This window comes from Trematosphaeria pertusa, assembly GCF_010094035.1.
Source record: "Trematosphaeria pertusa strain CBS 122368 unplaced genomic scaffold BU26scaffold_25, whole genome shotgun sequence".
Classification (NCBI taxonomy): Eukaryota; Fungi; Ascomycota; class Dothideomycetes; order Pleosporales; family Trematosphaeriaceae; genus Trematosphaeria; species Trematosphaeria pertusa.
Window position 1 is genome coordinate 272172 of NW_022987236.1, and position 22728 is coordinate 294899.

Here is a 22728-nt window from a genome sequence, read left to right on the forward strand (position 1 = left end):
GGTTCTCGCCTGCGCTGTCGAGACTATATCGCACATCGCTCGTGGTACAGCACCTCAGCCCGACGTCAGACTAAGCTCGGGCACGACATCACGATCCCCGGTGCAAATCCTCCGATCCATTGTCCGCTTCGCCGGGACGCCCGGGTTTGTTATCGCCAGGTTGCTGAAAGCGGGAAGATGACGTGCAACCGGGCCGAATAGCTGACCGGGTCGTGCAAGGTCGAGATCTGTAAGCCAGGAAGCGTCAATTTAGGAACTCTGTTGCTGCAGAGATTCGATAATGCGATTGAGCGGGGCAGAGTAGGGGGCGGAGTAATTAATGTCGCGAGGCTGACTGAACGCGGACTGAAAGCGCAACTGTTACATTCGCCTCGCACGGCGCTGCCACAAGGGGAAGGTCTTCGGGGTAGGCTCAGTCAGCGAGACATTCTACGACTTAGTGCGCCGCTTCGGGGGTCTGTAGAGCCGCCGGTGTGCGATGCATCAAAGTTTAGTAAGACATTGTCAATACTGTTGACAGGACAAAGGCGTGCCTGTTTAAACGGGCATGCCGAAACACCTCCGCTTTAGTCACTCCCACGGAGGATCCTTACGATAATTAGATATGTTTCAGTAAGTCAGGGTCGGTTCGAGTAATTCTTCTCCGACCGGGTCTTTCCTGTCCCGAAGACATCGATGCCTTATGCTAGCTGCCCGCTCCGAGCTAGAGATGCCAACTTCAATCGATACCATCGCTGGCGATACCCTGCTTCTTCCGGTCTTCCATCCTCTTCTTCGTCTTCCCTTTTGCCTCCTCTACCCATTTGTCGTAGGCGCCGCCTCCCTGTGCTAACTTCGCCTTCACAACACCTTTCATCAGCTCACCCACGAACCCAACAAAGTTGTGCCTCCGAAGAGCGTTCTCCCATAGCCAAGCGTTGCGCTTATCCTCCTGCTCTTCCAAAGCTTCCATATCTCCTATCTCCCGGGCGCGGATTCGGAGGTCTTGGACGCAAGCGAGAAGATTGAATCGGATCTCGGTCGCGGGGTATCTGCCGATGCGACGCTGGAGGACCGGTATGACTTTGTCGGGGAATTGTTCTGCGGTGCAGTCGCCATGGGAGATGGGTGCGGGTTGTAGTCCATCGAGCTCGTAGAGCTTGTTATTTATTGAGGTATAGCTACCTCAGTGTCAGCATACGAGGCATGAGCGAGCGGGGATATCCGTACGCAATGAAGTGGTAGACGTCGTCGTCCTCGGTCGCTGTTCGCTGCGTCTCGTCTATGAAGGGCGATGATCTCGCGAAGGAGTTGTGCACTTCTCGGATGACATCGGAGTTCGACAGCGTCTCGCCGCGGAACTGTGGAGGCATATCAGCCGCATGTTCCACCACATGCCCCTCGGCGTCAACGCACCTCCGGTGGAAACTCTCCCGTGAACTCTTTGAACTCCCTCAATTCCTTTCCAATATCGACTTCTCCATCCTTGTTCAGCAATACCGAAAGTAGCGCTTGTGTACCGCATGCATTCTGTATTGTCTGCGCGGCGAAGAAGAGGTTGTTTGCTGCATCGTGGTCGAAGCTTCCATCCTTCGGTGTATCCGACCGCGTCTCACCAGTGGGGTACTTGAAGAGGAATATGACGCCGTATATCTTGCCTAGCCGCCGCAGTTCCTCCGGCTCAAGTGTCATGAGCTCCTCGAACTGTACATCTCTGACGCCGAGCTTCTCGATGAGGTATGTGAAGACGCCCTGTGGCTGGAATCAGCAGCCGAATGGAGATGGAACAAGCTGGGCAGACGTACCGCATCGCTCTCGATCGTATTCCAGCCTCCGGACATGATTATTGGTGTAGCAGAGCTGGGGCTGAGGTGTGTTGGAGACAGTGTTAAGGCGAAGCTTTACCTCATGGAGTGGGCTAGCGTCGGAGTTAACGTCGGCCCGGGCCCAAGCTCTCGGAACCATTCCGATTGATCGGAACGCGGTTCGCTCATGGGGTACCACGATGGTGACGTATTTCGGAGCGGGGCTTTCTTCGGAAGCATTTATATTGCACATAAGTGTCTCGGGATACTGTTCTTCTGATCTTGGCTGAGTGAAAACGAATTTCGGAAGGAAAGATACGGCTGGGAAAGGCTCGAGGCAAACTAAGCTTTGCGTTCAAGTAAGAAATCCTTACTCAGATGCGTTCTTCGAAGCTATCGAAGCACGATGCTGCTTATCTGGGATATGACTATAATAAATGAAAAGAGGTCGAACATCCTAATAGAAAGCTAAACCCTCCTCGGGCGATGCGAGAAGGCTCGCAGGTACATTCTCCCTACCAACGGAAAGTGCAGCTGTTTCTCGCTCGATACGCATTGCAGTATAACACTGAGCTTGCTCTGTCTCTTTCGGTCTCAGGTCACCCTCACCCGGCAGTCTATCAGACTCATCATTATCAATAATGCCAACCTCTAGTAGAGTGTGGTAGGCGCGAAGTCCATCCGATCGAAACCCCTCGATGCCTTTGGCTATCCGGCAGTTGCATCCGTAGCGTTACAAGTCCGGTCAAAGATCGACACTGCTTCTGTACACAGCCTTCTCTTGTGGAGGAATGCATGGTACTTCGTCTTACCGCGGGAAGGTACTCCGTTACAGCTACTCGTCTTAAACCTGGTTCTACAATGGTAATCATCCACACTTCGGTGTTGGTCTGACGTCCGTGGACCTTGCCCGCCGTGGGACGAAGCGCGCCGAGTGCCGCTACCAGACCTCCTGGAGATGAAAGCGTCGCAAGCTAGAAGCGTGCTAGAAAAGCCGGTGAAGATTCGACAGTAGGTTAGGTAAACGGGTGGGTGTGGAACAATGTAAGGGCACCTGTCCGTCCCATTACTAGTCCAAACTCGGTTTGAGAGTCAAACACAGTAGTCTCCAAATGCCGGCCGGAGCCTGGTCGCATGAAGAAGAAGTCGGCGACCTCTCAGGGCGACAGGAAATGAGGTTTGGGGGGGAAAGAAACGTCTAGACTTCGGGTCGTTGAAAAGAAGTCCTGCTTGCCCAAAACGCAAGGACGAAACCCCAAACCACAAAACTCACCAAAAGGGACATGAAGCAGCACCCCTGGCTCCCCACCGCCAACCCAGGAAAATTCAGCGACAGCGCACGCTCGCCCACGTGCATCCTCATTTCCGACCGCCGTCTTGGCGCAGTCGACCCTCCTTGCGTGCAAACATCCTCGGCAACTTTCGCGGCCGGCGCTCCGCTCCAAAGGAAAAGAAAGTGGAAAGCCAGCAGCTGGACTGGCCACCATCACGCCCCCCGCTTCCGACTTTAGTCTAACCGCGGTGAGCCGCTGTTGTCCCACCCCCAAGTAACCTTCCCACCGACTCCACTTTTCAGGGACAGGGGTAAGCGACTCGAGCGCGCTACCACTGGCTCCCGACCTACCCGTGCACGTGCCCTGCATGTGGTGGAAAGGTCGGCTTCTTTGGTGACAGGGAGGCATCCTGGATGATGGCCCGCTCAGCAGAAACAGAGACAGGAGTGACGGGACAGGCATCGGCGGCCTAACCCCCCAACCACCACAAGGGTAAAAGGTTGTCATGGATGTGCAGCTTTATTGCGGAGGAGGTGCAGGAAGACGTGCGTTGCGACTTTCCCGACGATATGATATCGCACCCCCTTGTTGATAACAGAACTACCCAGCCGGTAGTAAGCCCGTTTTGGGCGGAGGAGCATGGTGGAATGATGGGGGAAGAACGGGGTAAAATGGATATGATGTCGGCAAAGCAAGAAAGGAATAGACATAGGAAGGTAGTGCTGGAAGCGAGTGTGTATTGGATTGTATGCCTTGCTGTATACCTTGGGCAGTATACCTCCCGCTGGCCGCCGCTAGCGTAGCACACTACTACGTGCCCGGGCGTTCTATGATCGCCAAACCGCCCGTTATCCTCTAACGATATCAAGTTTCAACTTCCCCCTTGCTGCTGCTTCTAACACCGTTGTCGTTGATGATCATGATCATCAGTCGGTCAACCTCACAGCTCCGCTTCCTCACCGGTCTCCGACCATCGCATCCAATCCGACACAGTCCTGCACTGCCACAGCGACAATCCCTCTCTTTCGCAGACCCTGCTGTAACAGGTTAGTCGGGCCTGCTATTTCGGCCGCAGCAGCAGCAGCAGCACAGCACAACAAGGAACGCGGGGCGGACGGACAGTCCACGCCGCGGTCCCGTCAAATGAATGATTTCCCGTCCGGCAACAACTTCCTGAGGCTTTTCTTCCCTTTCGCTGTGCGTAATGTCGGTAGCGTGTACCTGGCAGCTCTTCTGCGCGAATGGAAGGGTGTCTGTGTCACAGCAGCAGCAAGCCAAGGGTCTGCGGGCTCTTCAGAAAAGCGCAAGTCCAGCCTGCCAACCACCCACCCAACGGGACGATCGCTTGGTGCCTGAATAGATATGACGCGCCTGCAGCGGACCGGCCAAAGACGAAGCGATAGCGCTCACGCACGGGGCAGCCCATAACGTAACGCCGACTTGATAGCTCACAAACGTCTTTTCCCCAGCGGACAGCAACAGCAAATCGTTCTACGCCATCTCGATTCGCCGTTCGCTACGGCTGATTGGCCGGTATCTATTTTCAGCAGGCCCAGCAAACGTGCGGCTATTGGAAAGGACAGGACACCCCCTTCCCCAATCCCGGAATGGTGCGCTGCTGTGCAGTGGAGTGTGAGTGGAAATCAGGCAAACCAGGGCACACCCCAAGTCACGGTACTGTAGCATGCGCGCTAGGAATCTAGAACCAGGCCCAAAGCAGATACCCTTAATCAATTGCATGCCATGTTTTTTGACATCACACTGTTGCGCACTCTAATGAGCAAGTCGAAAGCACCCCACAACGTGCCTGCTCGCCGGTCATCCCCCTCCGCTAACGCCACATCTCCCCAAGCTTCCTTCCGACGTTCCGTCATTTCCCGGCAGCGCGACCATGTGACCTGTGACCCCAGAGTGGACGCACTCGGTGAAACTCCAAATAAATCGAGGCTTGTCTTGGCTCTTGGAAATGCTTGAATTTTGCAGCACCCTTTGTTTCCCCTCCAGCTTTTCAGCTCTTTCAGCCGCTGCTGCTAAAAATGTAGAAAAACATGAGACATTGAAAGAGAAAAATAGAAGATGCCCCCATCCGCTAGCAAACTTCCGTACTCTGGGTATGCCCACCAAACAACAACTATACGTTGCAACGCTGCGAAAGCCACCACCAAAAAAACGCCCTTAACAATGCTATCATGAAGTGGTTGGCGCATCTGGCGCCCAGTGCCACTGCCGGCGCCAGGCTGCGACGCCCCCCAGTTCTGTACTCGGGTCCAGGCTCTGGTTCCCCACAAGAAAAAAGATGCAAGCCAGCTAAAACAACCTTAACGTACATAAAAAGCAAGATAAATAAGATGCATCAATGCTGCGACAAGCCGACACATGCCCGGAGCCAATCGGCATCGATAGCCTTTCTTCGGTTGCTGTTCCGAGAGCGTGGCGCCACCAGCGAGTGGCTGCTGCAGGGCGTGCGGCAAGAAAGCTAACGTTGGGCCGGTCCTGAACGATCGAAGGTTATCGTGCGAGTCGAGTGTCAGAGGACATTTCAGATGTTGCGGGGAAGCTAAAAATTCTGAAGGGCTATGCGTGAATCGAATGGTTCGTCATCTCGTGATGGTATGATGTGGACGATAGATATCGTGCCTCTTGATATAGCCGTGCCAAGTCGTCATGAGATCCATGGTTCGCTTTCGCTTTTCCTCCCCGAAGTGGATCTCAGGCATGACTGTATTGAAGCGGGGGAAGCTGCTGCTGAGGAGCGTTCTGGCCCTCGAAGGATCTTGTTGTAGCTGGAGCCGGGGCCTTGCCGTAGTCGGGCGCGGTTGCAGCAGTGGAGGGAGGCTGTGACTTCAACTTCGGGTCCCTGGACGATCGTTCAGCCTCGTGTATTTACGTCCAGATTGTAGTAGGAGTGGCCACGAACCCGCTGGGGTGGTATCCCATAGGGGGCATACCAAAACTGAATGCATGTTCTTCTGGTACCGAATATGGCGGCGGTACAGCTGCAGGTGACCCCAGCGGAGACGCGAAGCTACTCCCACCGTATTGTTCGACGGTTGTACGCGGTACTTCGAGGTAAGGCGACGTCTGGCCGGACGACATCCCTGGCGTAGGGAAGAAATTGAGCGGCGAGGGCGCGAAGGCTGGACTTAGACTCTGGCCGTAGCTGTACTGCGCGATCTGATTCTGAAGATCCAGGTTCAACGTCTCCAAACCATACGGTGGCTGCTGCACTGGCGAGGCTTCTATAGCTTGCTGTCTTAGCCAATCCCGCCGTGTCTTGTAGGAGGAAGCCATGTCACTGGGGAACTGGATCAGATACGAGACGGACTGTGTCCGGTCATCATAGCTGGGGTTCTGGTAGCCCTGGACAATTAGGATGATCTCCTCCAACGGACCAAGGGCGAGATTCGCGCAGAAGACGGATCCAATGTCCGGGAACATGGGCTCCAAAGCCAGGGCCGTTGCGTAGAAGTGGGCGAGCACAACCAGAACGGTGGCATCCATGCGTTTGGCTGCCAGGAGAGATATTGGTACCCAGAAGAGCCATTTCCGGAGAGCGTAGAGCTGACCAAACTGCTCTTCAGTTGTTTGCGCGGCGCCAGACGTTCTTAATCGTTCGATGTAACCGCGTAGCTGGTCGACCCATTTTCCTTCCTGCTCGTGTCTGTTGAGGCTGAGATATGGCTGTAGTCGTTGTAAGGAGCTTTGAATATCTGACAGGATATTGAGGTGCTCCCTTCGCGCTTCTTGGGAGATTGGCGAGCTGATCGGGTTCATGAAGTTCTTGTTGGGCATTGGGCTGTGTTCGGCAATGTAGTCAGCGAACATGGACTCATGCCGCCACGGTTGCATTGCCTGGATGACCTGTAGCTGGTTAGCAGCTGGTAAGTGAGAAGACCTGGTAGCACCTACAGTCTTGGTGCCGGTAACCAACGAGGCCCAACCTCGCCTGGCGCACTCAGTCAGTCCTTGCTCGTTGGAATGCAGCAGGATACGCGACTCACCAGTCAGTGGCTTGCCATGCGAGAAGAAGAGAAGACGCGAGCACCGCATCCGAATTGACTTTTGTGAAGTTTGCGATGCCTTCATGCAAGCCCTTCAGCGCAATGCCGGCGTGGTGAAACGCGAGATTTCGCGTTTCGCTCGACTGACTGATCCACGCCAGATGCGATGCGGAAAATGCGAGAATAGAGTGCATCACGAAAGGATGCGATGCGGCGAGGCTCAGAAATCTAGCAGGGTCAGATTGGCTCGTTCGCAGCAGACAGCCGAATACGAATAACGGCCAAAACACGAACGCTTACTTTGGCATCATGTCAGTCCAGAGAGTAAGTTTGGACGTCCGATTTCTGAACATCTCATTCGAGATCGAGGCAAGATGGTGGACGAGACGCAGGTCGGTCTTGGGGAAAATGCGCCATTGCGGTTGCGGATACACCCTCAGTTCGGGAAACGGGAACTCTCCAGTCTGCCGCCAGAGCTCAATAGTGGCATCAATCTCGGGCGTCCAGAGAAGGTTGGGTTGCTGGGGAGACTTTGGAGACTCAGGGATCATTGCTGTCGGGCTGTCCATGTAGTCGCAGCGGACCTGGTGCTTCGTGCAATTCCGGCTGCACACTCTCAGTATTTTGTCTGATATCATTTGCTGCGGGGACTTACCATTGAGGGAAGGTTTCATCGCAGCGAATATGCCTCTTTTTGCACGTCTTGCATCCTTTTCGGGACTTGGTGTGACTGCGCCTCGAAGGGCCACCACCGGGTCCTGCCATTTGATGAGAGGGAGGAAAGGCCCTTCAGTGATGCACAAGATGGGTTTGAGGGGTGTTTGGAATAAGTGTGTAGTGGATAGTTTACTGTCGAGTGCTCCTGGAGGGCGCTAGTTGAGATGAAAAAGGGAGGTGAAGTAGGCGAGGGGCTGAGTAACTGCGGGCCGCAGATGTTGGTGGAGGTTGATAGAGCGAGGCGCTTGGGGTGCGGGAGGCGATGACGAAAAAGGCGGAGACGTTTTGGAGGCTGGTGCCGGATGTTTGACGATATGTATATAGCACGGGAGGCGACTCGGGAGATTAGCACTGGGTAGGGCTGAGTGGTGATATTGAAGCAGAGGTGTGAATTGTGTCTGGCAGACGACAGGCAACGAACGTATGGACGAGGGGTGACAGCGTATGGAAAAAGAGGTACGGGAGGAGCCCCCTGCAGATGGTCTATGCGGGATCCAGACGAGGCTTCAGTGGACAGGCTCGAGGAGCAGCCACGGCGGGCATGGAAGCGGACTCGACTTGTGCTTCTGTGCAGAGAGACAGAGGTCAGGGGAGGGGCCCTGTCAATGATGCGGGAGAGAGGCAGCCCACAAATAGCAGCGTGGCCACGAGAGGGGAGCAGCTGGCAGCCGGTTAACGGCGAGACGGGAGGGGCTAGCAGGGTTGGGGAGAGAATGTGTAGCGGGAGCTATAGCACGGCGATAGAGTGATTCACCGTCGTGGCCGCTGGCTCATGCTCGTATGACATAGCCCCGGTGTAACTCCCGTGGAGATCAAGCTCTATCCAGGGCCATGGACCCCCGTTGGAGCACAGCTGCTCAGGCTCCAGCAGAGTGTCTCCCGCCAGTCCGCTGGAGGTAAGGTGTCTCAGCGGATTGCAGTTTAGCATTTCTCGGCTTGCAGCAACATCGTGGCCTGAGCAACCCCTGCCGTGAGCAGCCCCAGGCCTGGGGCGCTCTGCGAACATGGAGGCCGTCGGCCTTTGAGCAGGTGCCCCTGTCATGCCGCCGGTTCTGGGATGCTGCGGAGGCCTGTCTGGACGTTTGGGCGGGCGGTCTGCAGGGCCGCCACAGTTCGCTGCCTTCCGACGGGCGCTGGGCCAGCGTGCAGACAGGCCACGGCCAACGTGCCCAGCGCTCGCGGCGTAAAACGGCTGGTTTAGTGAGCCGATGGCCGGCAGTCCACGGGCCGTGCAGAGGAGGCAATGGACCAGTGGCAGCGGGCGCCGGGGCGCGACCAGGCTGCTCTGGGCAGTTCGACGCCGCGCGCAGGCAATAAAGAGGAGCACAAAGGAGTCAGCTCTGCGCCGGATGGGGCGCTGAGAGGGTGCCGTTCTGGGAGGGCGGCGCGCGGGCGTGCGGTGGGGAGTGCAAGTCGAGTTGCAGCGCGCAATTCACGTTGATGAGGCCGCGGCCGGGGCGGGCAAATCAGAGGGGGGCAGGATGGGAGAGGGTGCTGAGGCGAGGCAGCAGAGCGATCGCTAAAGGCTGGCGGGACTGGGGTCCAATATCGGCGGCCACCCAAAAATAGCGCCCCGCCCGTCATCGCTTGCCCGCCGCCAGCAGCCTGTCACCAGACGAGACAAAAAGAGGCCCGTCCGTCCTCCTCCGCCGCGCTGCTGGATGCCTGCGACGATACAGTAGAGCACATCCACGCCGTGACGGTCGCGAGACCACACTGCCGCTGCTACTGACGGATGGACAGACAGAACTGACTGCCTGCCTGCCTGATGCCTTACTACGTACGTGCGCGCGCGCGCCCATACTCAGGGCCCCGCGCCTGTTGCTGCTCCTGCCAACAGGCCTGGCTAAATGGCCCGCAATCCTCCGCCTGCATCTTTTGGGCAATAGCTGGTGCATGTAAAATTGGGCGACTACTGCGTTGGACGTGGACGTGGTAATTACGCGAGCCCAAAGGGGCGGTGCGTGCTGCGTGCCACGAGAGCCGCCGCCGCCGTAGGAACCCACCTGGGGCCGAGAGCCTCGACGTCTGTATCATGTAGGGCTGCTGCTGTGGCCGCGCATTCCGCGTGTCGGAATTCATTCCATTCCATGCGCGCCCGAGCAAAGAAGCAAAAGACGCGAAGTACGAAGGGCTCGGGGGACAAAGAAGCCCGCCACGGCCAATAGGCAGCCGCCGGCCGACCGAGGCACTGTGGCCCACGGGCGCAGGTGGCATCGCGAAATGCGCGGGAGCAGGTTCAAGCGAAGAAATTATGTATTTGCAGGTGCGCGCCGGCTAGATATGGGAGCCACGCAGGGACAAGCGTCGCCCGGTGTCGAGGTGAGGTTGGCCCAGCAGCCCATGCCCACGCGCTATTAATAGAGATAAACTCTTTTAAGCTTGCACCCGCGCCCGGGCACCCATGCCGCTCTGGGGACGGAGGCCAGGGTCGCCAGAATCCCGCTTCCATTCCTGCTCCGCATCTTGCATTGCTGACGCCTGTCTCGCAAGATGTGGACATGTTGCCAAGCCGGCACGACGTGAAGGGAGAACGTTCAGCGCGCAATAAAACGTTCCATCTGCCTGCAAGCCACACGTTTTGCTGCCCCAGAGCGCCCCACGGCGCCCGCAGAACCAGTCTTCGAACGTCGCCGAAGAGCTTAAAATAAGTAGCACTATATTCTCCCGCCGGCGTGGACAGCAGTGTACAGTGGACAAGTACCGGTCACTGAGCAGGTGGCAGGCTACACAGAAGAAGCAGTCCGACGAACACTTGTCCCCACCGACCCGGCCACGGACCACCGTCCAGAGGGAGAGCCTCCGATCTTCTCCATACCGGTACTCATTTCATGACGTCCCGCACTTGTGCTCTCGGTGGCTCTTCTCCAGCTGGTCCAGGATGTCGCCAGACCAGAGTCTTGGCCAGCGGCTCGCGCTCTGAAACAAAAAGTGACCTTCTAGTATCGAATATAGTAACTCTTAGCTGCGATTTTCGTCCTCTCCCAACTTCTCATCTCCACCATGATCAACATTGCAGACTCTTGAGGCACCTGTGTCATTGGAAGGGCGTTGGCGCCGCACTGTTATCACATTCCCCATCCCGCTCCCGACTCGCCAACCAATTCTTTAAATTGACCCTTGACGAGCTGAACGGACATTTCCCAGGCCGATGGTCAACATTGCCGGTTGTATTTATAGAATTTGAGCCCTTGCCGTCGCGTGGTCTGGAACGTGGTTGAACGGTGTCGAGATGCAGTCTCCAGTCTGCATGCACTTTGCTTGGACAAGTTAGGGAATGCGAACCTCACCCGAGACCTTAACACCTCGTCACTAACGTGAAAGACAGAATTGCCCGCCAACCCCTGTGGAAGCACGGTAACGCCCTTCCGCTGCGGCATCCTGGTCCAGAAACGCTGTGAGGCTTCGGACTTCGTGCAGGTTTGATCTGCACAACCACCGCCGCTACCGCAAGCACGACTGGGAACCGACCTCTGAAATGAATATCGAACCCGTTTGAGTGACGGAAGGCTACCTACGGCTATGTATCGTTTGTTGCGCGTCCAAAAGAAAACGCCGAGAAATGTCGAGTAACAGTCGCTTGCTTTGAGTGTAAACCAACTAAGGGGTCATCCCTTTAGAACCTCGCCGGATGTAGGAAAGTCGCTGAAATGTCTATAGATGAGATGCCAATCCCGCTCCGCCTCATAGATCGTGATGCACACCCTCATACGGTGGTGCATGTTCCCTGTCCTGCCACGGTGTCCGAAGCCCCCGCGAACCGTCAGAAGCCGTCTCGTCCTATAGCTCGTTTTCACCCCCAACGCCTGCAGCCACATGTAAAAGAATAGAAATCGTATTCAGACGCCGTACAGCTCGCGAAATCTAGTCTGGTGTGGTAGGCTTCGGAGAAAGGCGTCGAAGTCTGGAATCATGCTCTTGTATTGCTCAATAACCTGTTGACGATCTTAATTTCTTGCCCATGTCTAGAAGTTTGACTCATTGTACTCACCTGTTGAAACGTCTCCCGGAGCGCCTTGTGATCCTCGGTGGGCCCAGTCACAAGGTTACGTTCGGCCAGCGACATCTCGTCGAAGAATTCCAAGAGGCACTGCTCCATTGCGGAAGGGTTTGCGAGGATAATCTGCATGAAGCCAGTTAGAGCATGCCCCTTCTCGTCGGTCCACATCACATTTTTTATTGCTCGCAAGAAGGGAGGAGCAATCTGAGCGAGGTGCGGAGCAAGGTACTGCGCGCAACCTATTCCTAATCTTCCGAGGGCGATAGCTGCGTTTTCGTTGAGCGATTCTGGCACTTTTTCGTCGAAAAGTATCGTTGCAATCTTGTGGGTAAGTCTCTCCACGTAAGGCTGCATCCCATCCTTCTGTCTCATTGAGATCTCGCCGACGGACCAGCATGCGTTATTAATGACTGAGTAGCCCGTCTCTTCCGCATCGATCATGACTTGCGAGAGCTCCAACTGTGCGATAAGAATATCCAGAATCTCCGGCAGGCAGGGCTGCAGTTGAGGGAAGACATAGATAGCGCAGTCTCCAAGGAGTGCGTACGCGGACTGTCGAACGTCGTTGTTGGGGTCCTTCATGCAGACAGCGAGCAGCTGGAAAAAGTTTGGCGCTCCAGCAACTAGCGCAGCACTGTCTTGTAGATCGAGGGCCTGAATGATTGCGCTGACCAGATCTAGGCCAGTCACCAGGAAGTCCTTATCCGGTATATCGAGAGCTGGATTGGTCTCGGCGAGCATAGTCTCCTCGAGATTTCGGTGGATGATGTTGATGCATCGGGTGAAGATGCCAGACGCATACCGCGAAAAGCGCGACCCAAGCGCTGTGGCAACATACGAGAGACATTCGAGCAGTGGAAACATCTCCCTCGACTGATCAGAGACTTTGTTCCAGCGTTGGATAAGCGCGGGCATGAGGATGCTGACGAGCTCGTCTTGAGCAAGCGCGGGGCCGACGTGTTCAGCGAGCGTCTGAACGCAGTCGTAGAGGATGAACATGTTCCGGTCTTTGTACTTCGCGAAGCATTGGACGAACTGGTGGACAATAATAGGGCAGTAGACGCTGAGCTGCTTGTTCGCTTTCTCTTCGAGGTTTGCGAAGGCAGATGCCGCTGCCTCTTGGACTCGCTTATTACTGTCAAGCATCCTCTGCAGAATTCCGTCCATCATTGGCACAAAGAACTGCTGTTTACCACTCTCATCAAGATGCGACGCCCATCCAGAGTACCGCCCCAGAGACCAGCAGGTGATCTGCCGGACAACAGGCTCGCTGTCCTGCAGGAGCGATATCAGGTAAGGGGTGAGCATCGGCAGGTGTGGTTCGACAGCTGGCATGCAGCCGTCGGCGATGGCCCCGAGGGCAAGAACAGCTGCTTCTCGGTTCGGCCATTCCGCGTGACTCAGATTCTCTGTCAAGTATGGGAGCGTGGCCTGGAATACTGGCTCGTGGAAGACCGACGCAAGCACATCCAGCGCAGCGGCTGAACATTTCCTGAGGTTCCACTGTTCTTCTGGGTCACCGGTAATAGAATCGTCGTCATCAAATTCGTCGATTTCACCATCGCTCAAATCGTCATCGTCAACTCCAGTGCTAGACGGGACGGTAGTCCCGTTGGCGTTCGTAGTCTCCCCATTGGCATTGGTCGTCAGCCGGGCCGATTTGCTAGCAGCGAAGGTGGGTTTGATATCCTGCTCTCGGTCTTCGAGCTCGGCATCGTCCCTCTCGCCTTCCAGACGCAGTATGTCATCTTCGCCGTATACCATGCTCTCTAATAAAACAGGCACGATCTTCGCGAGATAAGGCCCGAGGTGGTTCCGCATCTTTTCGTCCTCGCCGACGCATAACCAGAATTCGGCGGCGTCCAGGGCTAGATCTGCATTCTCGACGTTGCGCTGCTGCGTCACCATATAGTCCACCAAGCCCTCCATATGGGGTACTATCTTCTGCGGCGCAATATCCGCAATGTGAACGAAGGAACGGCAGACGTGTTTCCGTACTTCGTCGCTCGAATCTCCTGCGAGGCGAAAGAGCTGCTGTAACAATGCATCTATATTCGCTACAACGGCCTGAGGCTTGTCTGGAATGAACAAATTGATACTGGAGAGGGCGTCGGCGCGCACTTTGGGTAGAGGGCTCGTGGTGAACTCCAGGAGCTTGGGAAATAGGAAGGTCAGGGGCCGTTGGCCCTGGTAGTCGCGATCAAGAGCGCGCTTGTGGTCCTCGCAGATCTTCAGTAACGCGCTCATGGCGCCCTCCTGAGCTTGTTGTGAGACGTTCCCGTCCGTGTTGCTGACCATGGCGATCAGATCAGACAGAACCTGCGGCCATCCCATGAGGCCACCTTGACGCACGACCTCGGTGATGACGTTCCCCGCATAGCCTCGCATCTGCGAGTTGGGGTCCTGCAGGCCGACCAATATTATCGAGCGTATGTAGGACTTGGACGTCTCGGGGATGGTCTTGTACGAGGACTTGATGTCATTCTTCAACATGACGGCTGCGGCAGCGCGGGCCTGGAAGTAGCCGGTGGCGTCCATGTTTACTGCCGGCGGAGGCTGGCCGTTTGAAAAGACGTAGGCCAGGTATTTGTCGATGTCGGGCGAGGTCTTGGCCGTTTTCAGCATCTGTAGAGCGGCGGGAGGTTAGCGCAGGCACAGCGAGCGAGCGACGGGACACATACGATTTCGGCGTTTTTCTGCGCATTCTGGTCCTGGCCGCTGAGCGAGTCTCGGAGACACTGCGCGAGCTGGCGCAGAGGCTCCTCCTGCGGTTGCCACGCCATGGTGTGGGATTGTTTGCACTGCGGGGAAGGAGCGACGCGCAGCGACTCCCGCAATATATGGGCTTCGGAGCAGCGACGGCAGAGGGCGAATTGGTGCACTGCAGCGGCGGCGAGGAAAGAGGGGGGGTTGGCTGTGGCGATGGCTCAAGCTAGATCTGTTCGTGCCATACACTGTTAGCTCGATGTACCTGGGCAGAGCTCTAGGACGGATTGACAGGGCGAGGCTACGTACCAGCTCGCTCGTCGGTGCGCCCTACGGGTCCACAATCATCTTCTCCAATATTATGAAGGCTCGGTTGTCTAGTTTTTTGGCGGGAGCTGCAGAGCGGTTTGCGTGGTGAATGACGCGCGCCCCGGCGGCGGCTAGACGCAGGCGAGGGGTTACGGCCCTGAATCCAGCGTGCGAGGCGGCGGGACAAGAGAGGACGAGGCTGCGGTGCGACGAAGCGGAGGCAAGTAGGGCAATGCCGGGCTGAAGTGGAGGTCGAGCGGCGTCGACGGAGCCGCAAGATGGAAAGAAATATCACGGCGTACGATGGGAGTGTGCTCGCAGATTTTCGGCCCGCCGCCAACCAACCCACACTCGGCTACAAGGGCAGAGGGCAGAATGCAGCGAGACAAAGCCCACGACCACACCCACCCTCACCATAAGCAGCAGTGAATGCAAGCCGCCGTCACCTTCGAATTTGTATTAGCTGCCCAGGTGTGCAGCCCGTTGCGCAAAAGCAGACGGCATTGAGCCTTCCAAGGTTGGCAGGCACGCCCTCACGTGCCCGCGGGAACGTCTCTCCAGACCTGCTCAAGTCAGGCTGCTTGCCGTCCCACCGCACCTGCCCGTCCGTCGCGACTCCGAACGAATGTCTATTTTCTACCTAGGTATGCTTCAACCGAGATCATGTACCGAATGCTACAATACGACGGCGCGGTAGTAAAATGGGCCACCGTTGCTTCTCACGTCCTCCTACTCCGTATAACATGAATGACGACACACCTTCAAATGTCTCTTGCGGTCTGCGGGGATCATGGTTGGCATCAAAGATATCATATCCCTTAATCAACGGTCGGATACAGCCCTAACCACCATTTCTAGATCTGAGTCGAGCTGCTCTCCGAGCATTTCTGCTACGGCGGCTCAAGATGTGACCTTGCCATGGATCAGGGGCAGGTGTGGATTATGATCGCGACCAGAGACAAGCCGCTTCATCGACCGCCTTCCCCACATTGTTTTCATCCCATCAGAAGCTGGGATCGAGGATGATGGAGGGAGGTATCCGTTGTCTTCCATTGGGGCTTCCACCTGTCCACTCGCATCGAGCCCAGACGAATTCCACCGCCTGAATAGCCCTGCATGTCGAGGTAACCTAGACCGCCGTTAGCTCCCGGGGGCCACGGGCAGATTCCAAGGTTGGTGCGCCTGGGTGCTCTTTCCATAGAAAGTAGCTCCTGCCGTCTGGGGCAACCGTGGCCAGCGCCTTCCGAGGTTCCATCGGCGCAGTATCCGCATCATTGCCCACATCACACGAGTCAACATTAGGTCGCATCATCACCAGTTGCACAAGAATGCTATGGCGAAGATATCGAATGGCACCAGGCCATCCGTCGTTCTATCACAGGGTAGGATGTGCTGGTCCCACGATCCGCGTCTGCGTGGCTGGCATCCGAGACGCGCACAATCAGCCCTATGAGAGTAACATCATCTACCTCGAACTGTCGCTTGTTGGGTCATTGAAAGGGTATATACCTCGAGGGGTTGAGCCGCAAGCACCGATCTATCCTCAGTCGCCGCGTTGTGACTATGTTCAAGACCCGGACCGAAGAAACCTAACAAACTTTGTCAGCAGGGAGAACACTCCTGTTACTGTTAAGTGAGCACGGTACAGGCTGGCCTTCAGCGAAGACGTCACACCGGGAATAGTCTCGACAATTCCACCGGTCAATCCGCTTTTGGCCTGAGCCTGCTAGACCCGTCTAATGGATCCGCCTTCACGCTGAATTAGGGGCATTCGGGAGGAGCCCGTGCGAGAGGAATTGAGAAGGCAACCGATCGGGTGATGCGCCGGGCGTCAATCCTCAAGTGTTTGCCCAACCGGTCTCACAAGCCTTCCAATGAGGAATAATAAGCACGTACGGAATCTTCAATGGTAAGTATTCTGCTTAGAAGGGTGGGTAGAAATGTTCCATTACTGGAACATCAATCAAGTAGTTACAGAGCGGCCCACTCATCTCACATCTGATCACTGGCTATACTTTGACCAGGACGTTACACTGGCAAAGAAGAACCCCACGCAGTTGGCCTCCTCTTCCAGTTTCGACGGCTCCTCCGTGGTCTCCAAGTCGCATAAGGTAACGCACACGCGGCTTCCAGCTTCCCCTGGCCATCATCAGTATTCTTCCGTCGACGTGGTGAACTGCGCAACACAGGATCGTGACTCGCTTGGATGGGCAGTTTTCATCTTTAAATAACCCCATTACTCTAACACGTGCACCTCAAATAGTCAGTTCTTCCTGCTCATCCGCGCCCACTTCTGCGTACGACCGATATTAGGGTGCCACCGACAAAATCAACCCTTGGAAGAGTCAGCACGGACGACTGAGAGCAGTCTTGTCAAAGTGAAGGTACTCTTGAAGTTTTCACCCGCATGCTGTGGCGCGAATTCAACGTTTCGACGCTCGGAGCACTTTCCGTCAAGCACGACGCTCAAGGAGAATTGGCGTTGGGGGATAAGAACGCTATTATCAACTCTATGACGCGTTACACTTCCCAGGTGGACGCGGTATCTTTGACGTGTGCGGGTGGCTTCCGGTCTCCTGCAGCTTCCCGTGCCCTATCCTGGCTTGGAGGGTCATGGGCCGTATGGCAGGTACCCAAGCCGGACAGTAATACCGAAAACGGGCGTCAGAGACATTTTGGTTTTTTCCTTGATTTGGTATCTGGAGCAAGACGACTCTGTGCGCCGCGTCAACACGAAAATATCCGCATTCCTCCTTTTCCACCTCGCCGTCTTGATTTGAGTGGGCCACCCTTGATTGAATATCGATCAATGCTTTATCAACTGACTCCTCTCCCCACCATGTCCACGGTTGTAACATATGTCAATCAACGAGCAGAAAGTCAAAGACGCTGAAGGCCTTCTTTACGATAATGTAGATGGTACGAGATCTCTCGCTAGCTGATAATTACAGTAGACACCTACATCATGCTAACGGATATTGCAGCGCTAATGGCTAATGCGACGTAAAACCCACCTCCAGGCCTCTTCACACTGGTCGCGGCCGAGATCGCCCTACTTCCTGGTTGGATCTGATCCGTCGTTGGGCACAGCAATCGAGCATCGCCCCATTTCTCATCGCTCTCAGTCGTACTCTTCAGCCAGGCAACAAACATGATGGGTTGAGCGTTTGTCGCCATCTGTTCGTAGGTCGTGTAATTGTAGTAAGAACCCTCTCCCCCAACCTGTAGGAATGAGCCCGCCGCGCGCAGGCGACTTCCCTCTGCCATACCCGGCTCGCTGCACTCAGTGCCATTGCCGAAGAAGCCTCGACAACAATGTCAGTCCCTTCCGATCGACCACGGGATCTGAGAGACAAGAGAAGGGGAGAAAAGCACAGCAACTCACTTGTCACACTCGATGCCACCGAGACTTCGCTATCATCGCACGATTCGTCATCAAGCCTGGCCATATCCATACACAGTAGGGACGTCTTTCTTTCTCTCGTCTCGCCGGATTGCGCCTCCGCGGCCGACTTCGCCTTTGACACTAGTGCATTATAGCACTTGTCACTGAACACACCCTTGCAACCGTCCTCTCCTCCTTGCCCGCTGCTCTTCTTGTACTGCCTCATATCGAACGCCACGACGCAGCCGATGTATGGCAGGTCGACGGAAGTCAGGTTGTCGTCTTCGGCTGGCGAGTCGATCCACAGAGTGACTTGGTCCTGGCTGGTGTTGCGGAGTGCGTCGCGGGAGTCGCGCAGGCCGATATTGACGGTCCAGTTACGGGGCGAGAAGCCCGGCGGCGTGAAGCCGGGGATTGTGAGGTTCGTTGTTGCGTTTGCGTAGTCCCAGATGTTGTCCACCTCACCATGGCATTTGTCCGTGGAGTTCGCGGTCTCGTTTCGTGGTAGGAGGTCTGAGAATGCTGTTGCTAGGGCCGGGGAGGCGAAAAGAGCGAGGGAGAGAGGCGTAGACGGTAACATTGCGGGTGGGTCTCAGTTGTTTTCAACAGTAGTAGGAAGACCGTCAGCAAGAATTGGGAGTATACAGCTCGTTTATTTATCCACCGCATCTCTACAAGACATCAAACGCTTTTCGTAATCCCACTCCTACTAGTACTGGAAGACTTGCAAAATAGAACTAGCATCTACTCAATTAAGCATGCCAAGAACACAATCCCTCCATTTACAGTGTGTAAATGGACGTCAGTTACCAGGCAGAACAAGAAATGACCTCGGGGCTGCCGAGCTACATGGGGGAGTGTTAGGGAAAGCGGGGGTAGGAAGGATTGAGGCGCACGGAGAAAGATGATCTTGTATTCCGGCGGTATTGATCGCTGAAGGAGCGAGCGGAGCAGAACTCAGGTCCGATGATGAGGTCGCGTGATACGATGCTATATGACGTTAAAGGATCGTGAGGGCGACATGGTGTTGAGGCGATGCTTGACGTCAATGGCGGGCGGCCTCGGATTCGCGGATAGGGCTGGAGGTCATTGCGCAAGGCTGAGATATGCCGCTCGAAAGAGTCCTTGCTGTCCCCCGAGAAAAGCAAGACAGCGGTGTGAACGATTGACTCGTGAAGTGCTCCAACCCGCATGAAGCTACAGCCGCAACGGAGCATGTCAAACGTCAAATAGCCTGTCTGCAGAAAAAGGGAGGCAGAGGCACGCTGGTGTTCCGGTTCCGAATCCTCCGACCACTACCGTTTCCCATTGCTAGTGTCTGCCGTGAGATGAAAGAATGAATGTTTGCCCTTATTCTGCTGTTCATGAAGAAGGTGTCAGCTGAATCAAACATTAAGATGCATGCCAGACCTGTCTATGAATAGAATGTGCCTGGGGCGGTTCTACGGACAGGCCTCCGCCTTGCGTTTCATCTTTGCGCGACGCTTCTGAGAGGATGGGCGGTCGGGGAGCGATTGGATGGCGCATCCCACGGGGCAGAACAGCATGGAAGACCCTTCTTTCTACCGCGCGTTTCCAGGGCGACTTTGGCCGAGCCGCACACAGAACGTGGTACCAATCTCGTCTGCTGAATGCAGGTCCTGGACGTGCTGGCCGGTTCAAGCTGGAGAGTTGTGATGGAGGCTTCTGGATTCCCATGCGGCTGCGGCGTACCGCGGGTCCACGGGTATCATTCGACCACGGCTCGCTGAACCAGACCCTCCCTTAAGCAAGGAACCGACATTAACTGCGAAAAAGCACGACTTCCCATCCCCGCCGCGAAACGGAGCGAAAGTGCAGCTGAAGAACCGAAAACATTGCAGGTTCGGAAAGCCGGCCGGATTATCACGTCGCATGCGGTGGAGGTGGCAAGCGTGATCTTGGCGTTCTCGCCGGCTGCGTCCTCTGCCTCAAGCTGTCTCAGTTCTGGTCGACGACCCCAACGCCCACACACCTCCTCTCCTGACGCCGAACTCTCTCTCAGCGACTGCACCGCTGTCCTCGTCGCCGCCCGACATCTTGATTCCCTTATCGCTCGCCAGCATCGCTATTGTACGCCTGCGCTGCCAGTCGTCGCGCTGTACGTCACCAGTCGCCCGGCCCCCGCTGGATTCACTTCCTCCGGGGCACAGGTCACTGAGCGACAGCACGAGCGCTACTGCGCCCACCGGCACGACTCATCCACGACGTCGGACTCTATTCTGCCTCTCTCTGCCACCAGAGGGCGCAGACCACTCTCCACCATGCTCTCGCAAGAGGCTCCGCTAGCTGGCTCGCCTCCAACCACGCTTTCCAAGATGCATCTGCCCAGCCATCATGCGACCTCCGCGCCGCCTGCCATCGTGCTCGAGACGGCCCAAGGCACCGAGCGATTCTACAACGACCCTGTGCGGATAGCGCAATATGATAATATAGGGTCAACAGCGAAAGGCATCATGATCGGCATCTTTTCGGTGCTCGGCGCTGCCGGATTCGTTCTTATTCTCGCCGCCATCGTCTATTACTTCCGATATACACAGCAGGGACGCATTTTCTTAGACCGGTTAACGAGGCCTGGAGAGTATGATGATGAGCAGCAGTTCGCGAAGGAGGAGGCAGAGGCGCTGGAGGAGATGGATGATTTACAACGGACCGAGTACCTGCGGGCTAAAGGTATGGTGATATTCTCATGACGTCTAATTCGTGTAACCGTATGGACCGTAGCTTGAGCGCCTACTAACTTGCTGTAGCCTTCATCCAGGCGAACCCCCCGGAATCCGTGCAAACCGACATTTCTTTATCGCAATTCTTGGCCATACAAGAGAAGGGTGTATCCGCCTGGGAGTTTGAACCGGAGCTGGAAATCGCCAACTGCTTCGTAGAAGGAAGGACCGAGATTGAATTCTTCGACTCTGAATGCAGCGTACAGAGCAATCTGCCGATACCAAAGCAGAATGAGGTCTATTACTGGGAGGCGAAGATCTATGACAAGCCCGACACTACGAATATTGCTATCGGCGTATCAACGAAGCCGTATCCGCTGTTTAGACTGCCAGGTGCGTCATTTTACTCAAATTCTGGCCTCCCCTACTCTTCTAACGCTTTACAGGCTACCACAAGTACTCAATAGCATACATGTCGCACGGATCCCGCCGATATAACCAGCCTTTCACACCCTCTCCCTACGGCCCCGCATATGTGCAAGGAGATGTCATTGGCGTCGGATACCGACCTCGCACGGGCACCATTTTCTTCACACGGAACGGAAAGAAGCTGGATGATGTCGCACACGGCCTGAAGACGCAGAACTTCTTTCCTACGGTTGGCGCCAACGGACCGTGTCAGGTACATGTCAACTTCGGACAGATGGGTTTCGTCTTTATCGAAGCCAACGTGAAGAAGTGGGGACTAGCACCGATGACCGGCAGTTTGGCTCCTCCGCCACCGTATGGAAGCGAACAAGGATCCATTCTCCTCGACAGCGGCCGAGATGGTATCCGGGAAGGAATGGCTGGAAACTACATCTCCGCTGGATATGGACATGCTAGGACAAGCAGTCAGGCAATGCGTCTCGGACGGCACCAGCCAACGAGTCCCGGTCCGCAGCGCAGCCCCACAGACATATCCTTAGCACAGCTGAGCCTTGTAGACTCCCATGAAGACGATGCGGGCGAGGGCACCAGCGCAGAAGCAGCAGCCCACCACCAGGCAGTCCACGGACTTGGTTTCCTCCAACCTGGCGAGCTCCCACCCGAGTATACCAGCCCTCAGGGCTCCCCGAATCTCAGCACAGCAACAAGTCACGACGATGACTATTGGCAAGAGCGCAGACCGCCAATGCACAACCCGCACCAAGCCGGTCCACCAATTCCAAGCTACGACGCCGCCATGAGAGATTCACCACAACCCGAACCTCCTCAGATCCGCGTCCGTAGTGATACTCAGAACTCTCGATCTACAAGAAGAGGAGGACGTTCATGAGTTTAGACAAACTCCACTCTGTACTTTTTTTCTTTATATCAGTCCCCTATCTCTCATCTGGTGTTCATCACGGATCTAACTATACCCCATCTCTCAGCATATCTCCTCTGTTATGGATTGGATCGGTCGAAGAACAATGAAAGGAAGAAGAATGGCTTCCCAAGGCTGAAAGGAAGCAGCATGTGGCATGCGATGGTTTGGTCAGCACACACAAGCTGCTACATTCGCACTGTACATTGAGCGAAGTTTTTGAGCTCCAGGCTGTCCTGGCGTTGAAGCGAGCATTGGCTATTTTTCCTTTTGCGTTTTACGATTCGAATTACACCGGAATGGAATGCGGTGTCGTCGGAAGGGCGTTTTCGCTGAGAGATCGCGGATTGGATACAAGATCTGGGCTGGGCAGGACTAGGCATGAGGAGTTTCGTAGCGCTAGCGTCCCTGTCTGACTATACATATCTTTATGTTCAATTGCTCTTCACATTCCACAGTGTGTATCCATCGTCTTAACTGTGTTTCGCCTTCTTCAACCCCTCTTGAACGCCGGAGAGCGGAA

General features: G+C 55.6%; 7 protein-coding genes across 7 annotated transcripts; 2 read left to right on the forward strand and 5 right to left on the reverse strand.

Moving 5' to 3' along the window:
* Positions 1–405: 405 nt before the first annotated feature.
* Positions 406–1850, reverse strand: BU26DRAFT_525389 (ubiquitinyl hydrolase). Its single transcript, XM_033830496.1, has 4 exons — positions 1785–1850; positions 1396–1731; positions 1210–1340; positions 406–1160 (listed from the first exon to the last, which is right to left on the reverse strand). The coding sequence occupies exons 1-4, from the start codon at positions 1818–1820 to the stop codon at positions 719–721; spliced, it is 945 nt and encodes a 314-aa protein (XP_033676198.1). The 5' UTR covers positions 1821–1850; the 3' UTR covers positions 406–718.
* A 948-nt stretch (positions 1851–2798) lies between these two features.
* BU26DRAFT_182653 (uncharacterized protein) lies at positions 2799–3773 on the reverse strand. The gene has a single exon (XM_033820404.1). It carries the CDS (start codon positions 3563–3565, stop codon positions 2942–2944), a length of 624 nt encoding a protein of 207 aa, XP_033676199.1. The 5' UTR covers positions 3566–3773; the 3' UTR covers positions 2799–2941.
* A 1966-nt stretch (positions 3774–5739) lies between these two features.
* On the reverse strand, positions 5740–8022 carry BU26DRAFT_182699 (uncharacterized protein). The gene is made up of 5 exons (XM_033820405.1): positions 7715–8022; positions 7360–7665; positions 7060–7287; positions 6968–7004; positions 5740–6919 (listed from the first exon to the last, which is right to left on the reverse strand). Exons 1-5 carry the CDS (start codon positions 7822–7824, stop codon positions 5942–5944), a joined length of 1659 nt encoding a protein of 552 aa, XP_033676200.1. The 5' UTR covers positions 7825–8022; the 3' UTR covers positions 5740–5941.
* Positions 8023–9295: 1273 nt separating this feature from the next.
* BU26DRAFT_556321 (uncharacterized protein) lies at positions 9296–9993 on the reverse strand (the record flags this gene model as incomplete). The annotated part of the gene is made up of 2 exons (XM_033832373.1): positions 9296–9441; positions 9561–9993. 2 exons carry the CDS (start codon positions 9991–9993, stop codon positions 9296–9298), a joined length of 579 nt encoding a protein of 192 aa, XP_033676201.1.
* Positions 9994–11615: 1622 nt separating this feature from the next.
* Positions 11616–14559, reverse strand: BU26DRAFT_572049 (transportin-2; the record flags this gene model as incomplete). The annotated part of the gene is made up of 3 exons (XM_033834204.1): positions 11616–11711; positions 11768–14401; positions 14458–14559. The coding sequence occupies 3 exons, from the start codon at positions 14557–14559 to the stop codon at positions 11616–11618; spliced, it is 2832 nt and encodes a 943-aa protein (XP_033676202.1).
* Positions 14560–17110: 2551 nt separating this feature from the next.
* BU26DRAFT_182780 (uncharacterized protein) lies at positions 17111–17879 on the forward strand. Its single transcript, XM_033820406.1, has one exon. The coding sequence runs from the start codon at positions 17199–17201 to the stop codon at positions 17682–17684; it is 486 nt and encodes a 161-aa protein (XP_033676203.1). The 5' UTR covers positions 17111–17198; the 3' UTR covers positions 17685–17879.
* Positions 17880–20458: 2579 nt separating this feature from the next.
* BU26DRAFT_572051 (SPRY-domain-containing protein) lies at positions 20459–22175 on the forward strand (the record flags this gene model as incomplete). Its single annotated transcript, XM_033834205.1, has 3 exons — positions 20459–20867; positions 20945–21250; positions 21304–22175. The coding sequence occupies 3 exons, from the start codon at positions 20459–20461 to the stop codon at positions 22173–22175; spliced, it is 1587 nt and encodes a 528-aa protein (XP_033676204.1).
* Positions 22176–22728: the final 553 nt, after the last annotated feature.

What these genes read in the sequence shown, in the direction of transcription:
- BU26DRAFT_525389 (XM_033830496.1), bottom strand. Translation starts at nt 1,820, where the DNA reads ATGTCCGGAGGCTGGAATACGATCGAGAGCGATGCG. An exon ending in CGGGAGAGTTTCCACCGGAG is followed by an intron (nt 1,341 to 1,395) that starts GTGCGTTGACGC and finishes ATGCCTCCACAG; the next exon opens with TTCCGCGGCGAGACGCTGTC. An exon ending in GACGTCTACCACTTCATTGC is followed by an intron (nt 1,161 to 1,209) that starts GTACGGATATCC and finishes ACACTGAGGTAG; the next exon opens with CTATACCTCAATAAATAACA.
- BU26DRAFT_182653 (XM_033820404.1), bottom strand. Translation starts at nt 3,565, where the DNA reads ATGACAACCTTTTACCCTTGTGGTGGTTGGGGGGTTAGGCCGCCGATG.
- BU26DRAFT_182699 (XM_033820405.1), bottom strand. Translation starts at nt 7,824, where the DNA reads ATGGCAGGACCCGGTGGTGGCCCTTCGAGGCGCAGTCACACCAAGTCC. An exon ending in TGGACTGACATGATGCCAAA is followed by an intron (nt 7,288 to 7,359) that starts GTAAGCGTTCGT and finishes TGACCCTGCTAG; the next exon opens with ATTTCTGAGCCTCGCCGCAT. An exon ending in GCATGGCAAGCCACTGACTG is followed by an intron (nt 7,005 to 7,059) that starts GTGAGTCGCGTA and finishes TGAGTGCGCCAG; the next exon opens with GCGAGGTTGGGCCTCGTTGG.
- BU26DRAFT_182780 (XM_033820406.1), top strand. Translation starts at nt 17,199, where the DNA reads ATGCTGTGGCGCGAATTCAACGTTTCGACGCTCGGAGCACTTTCCGTC.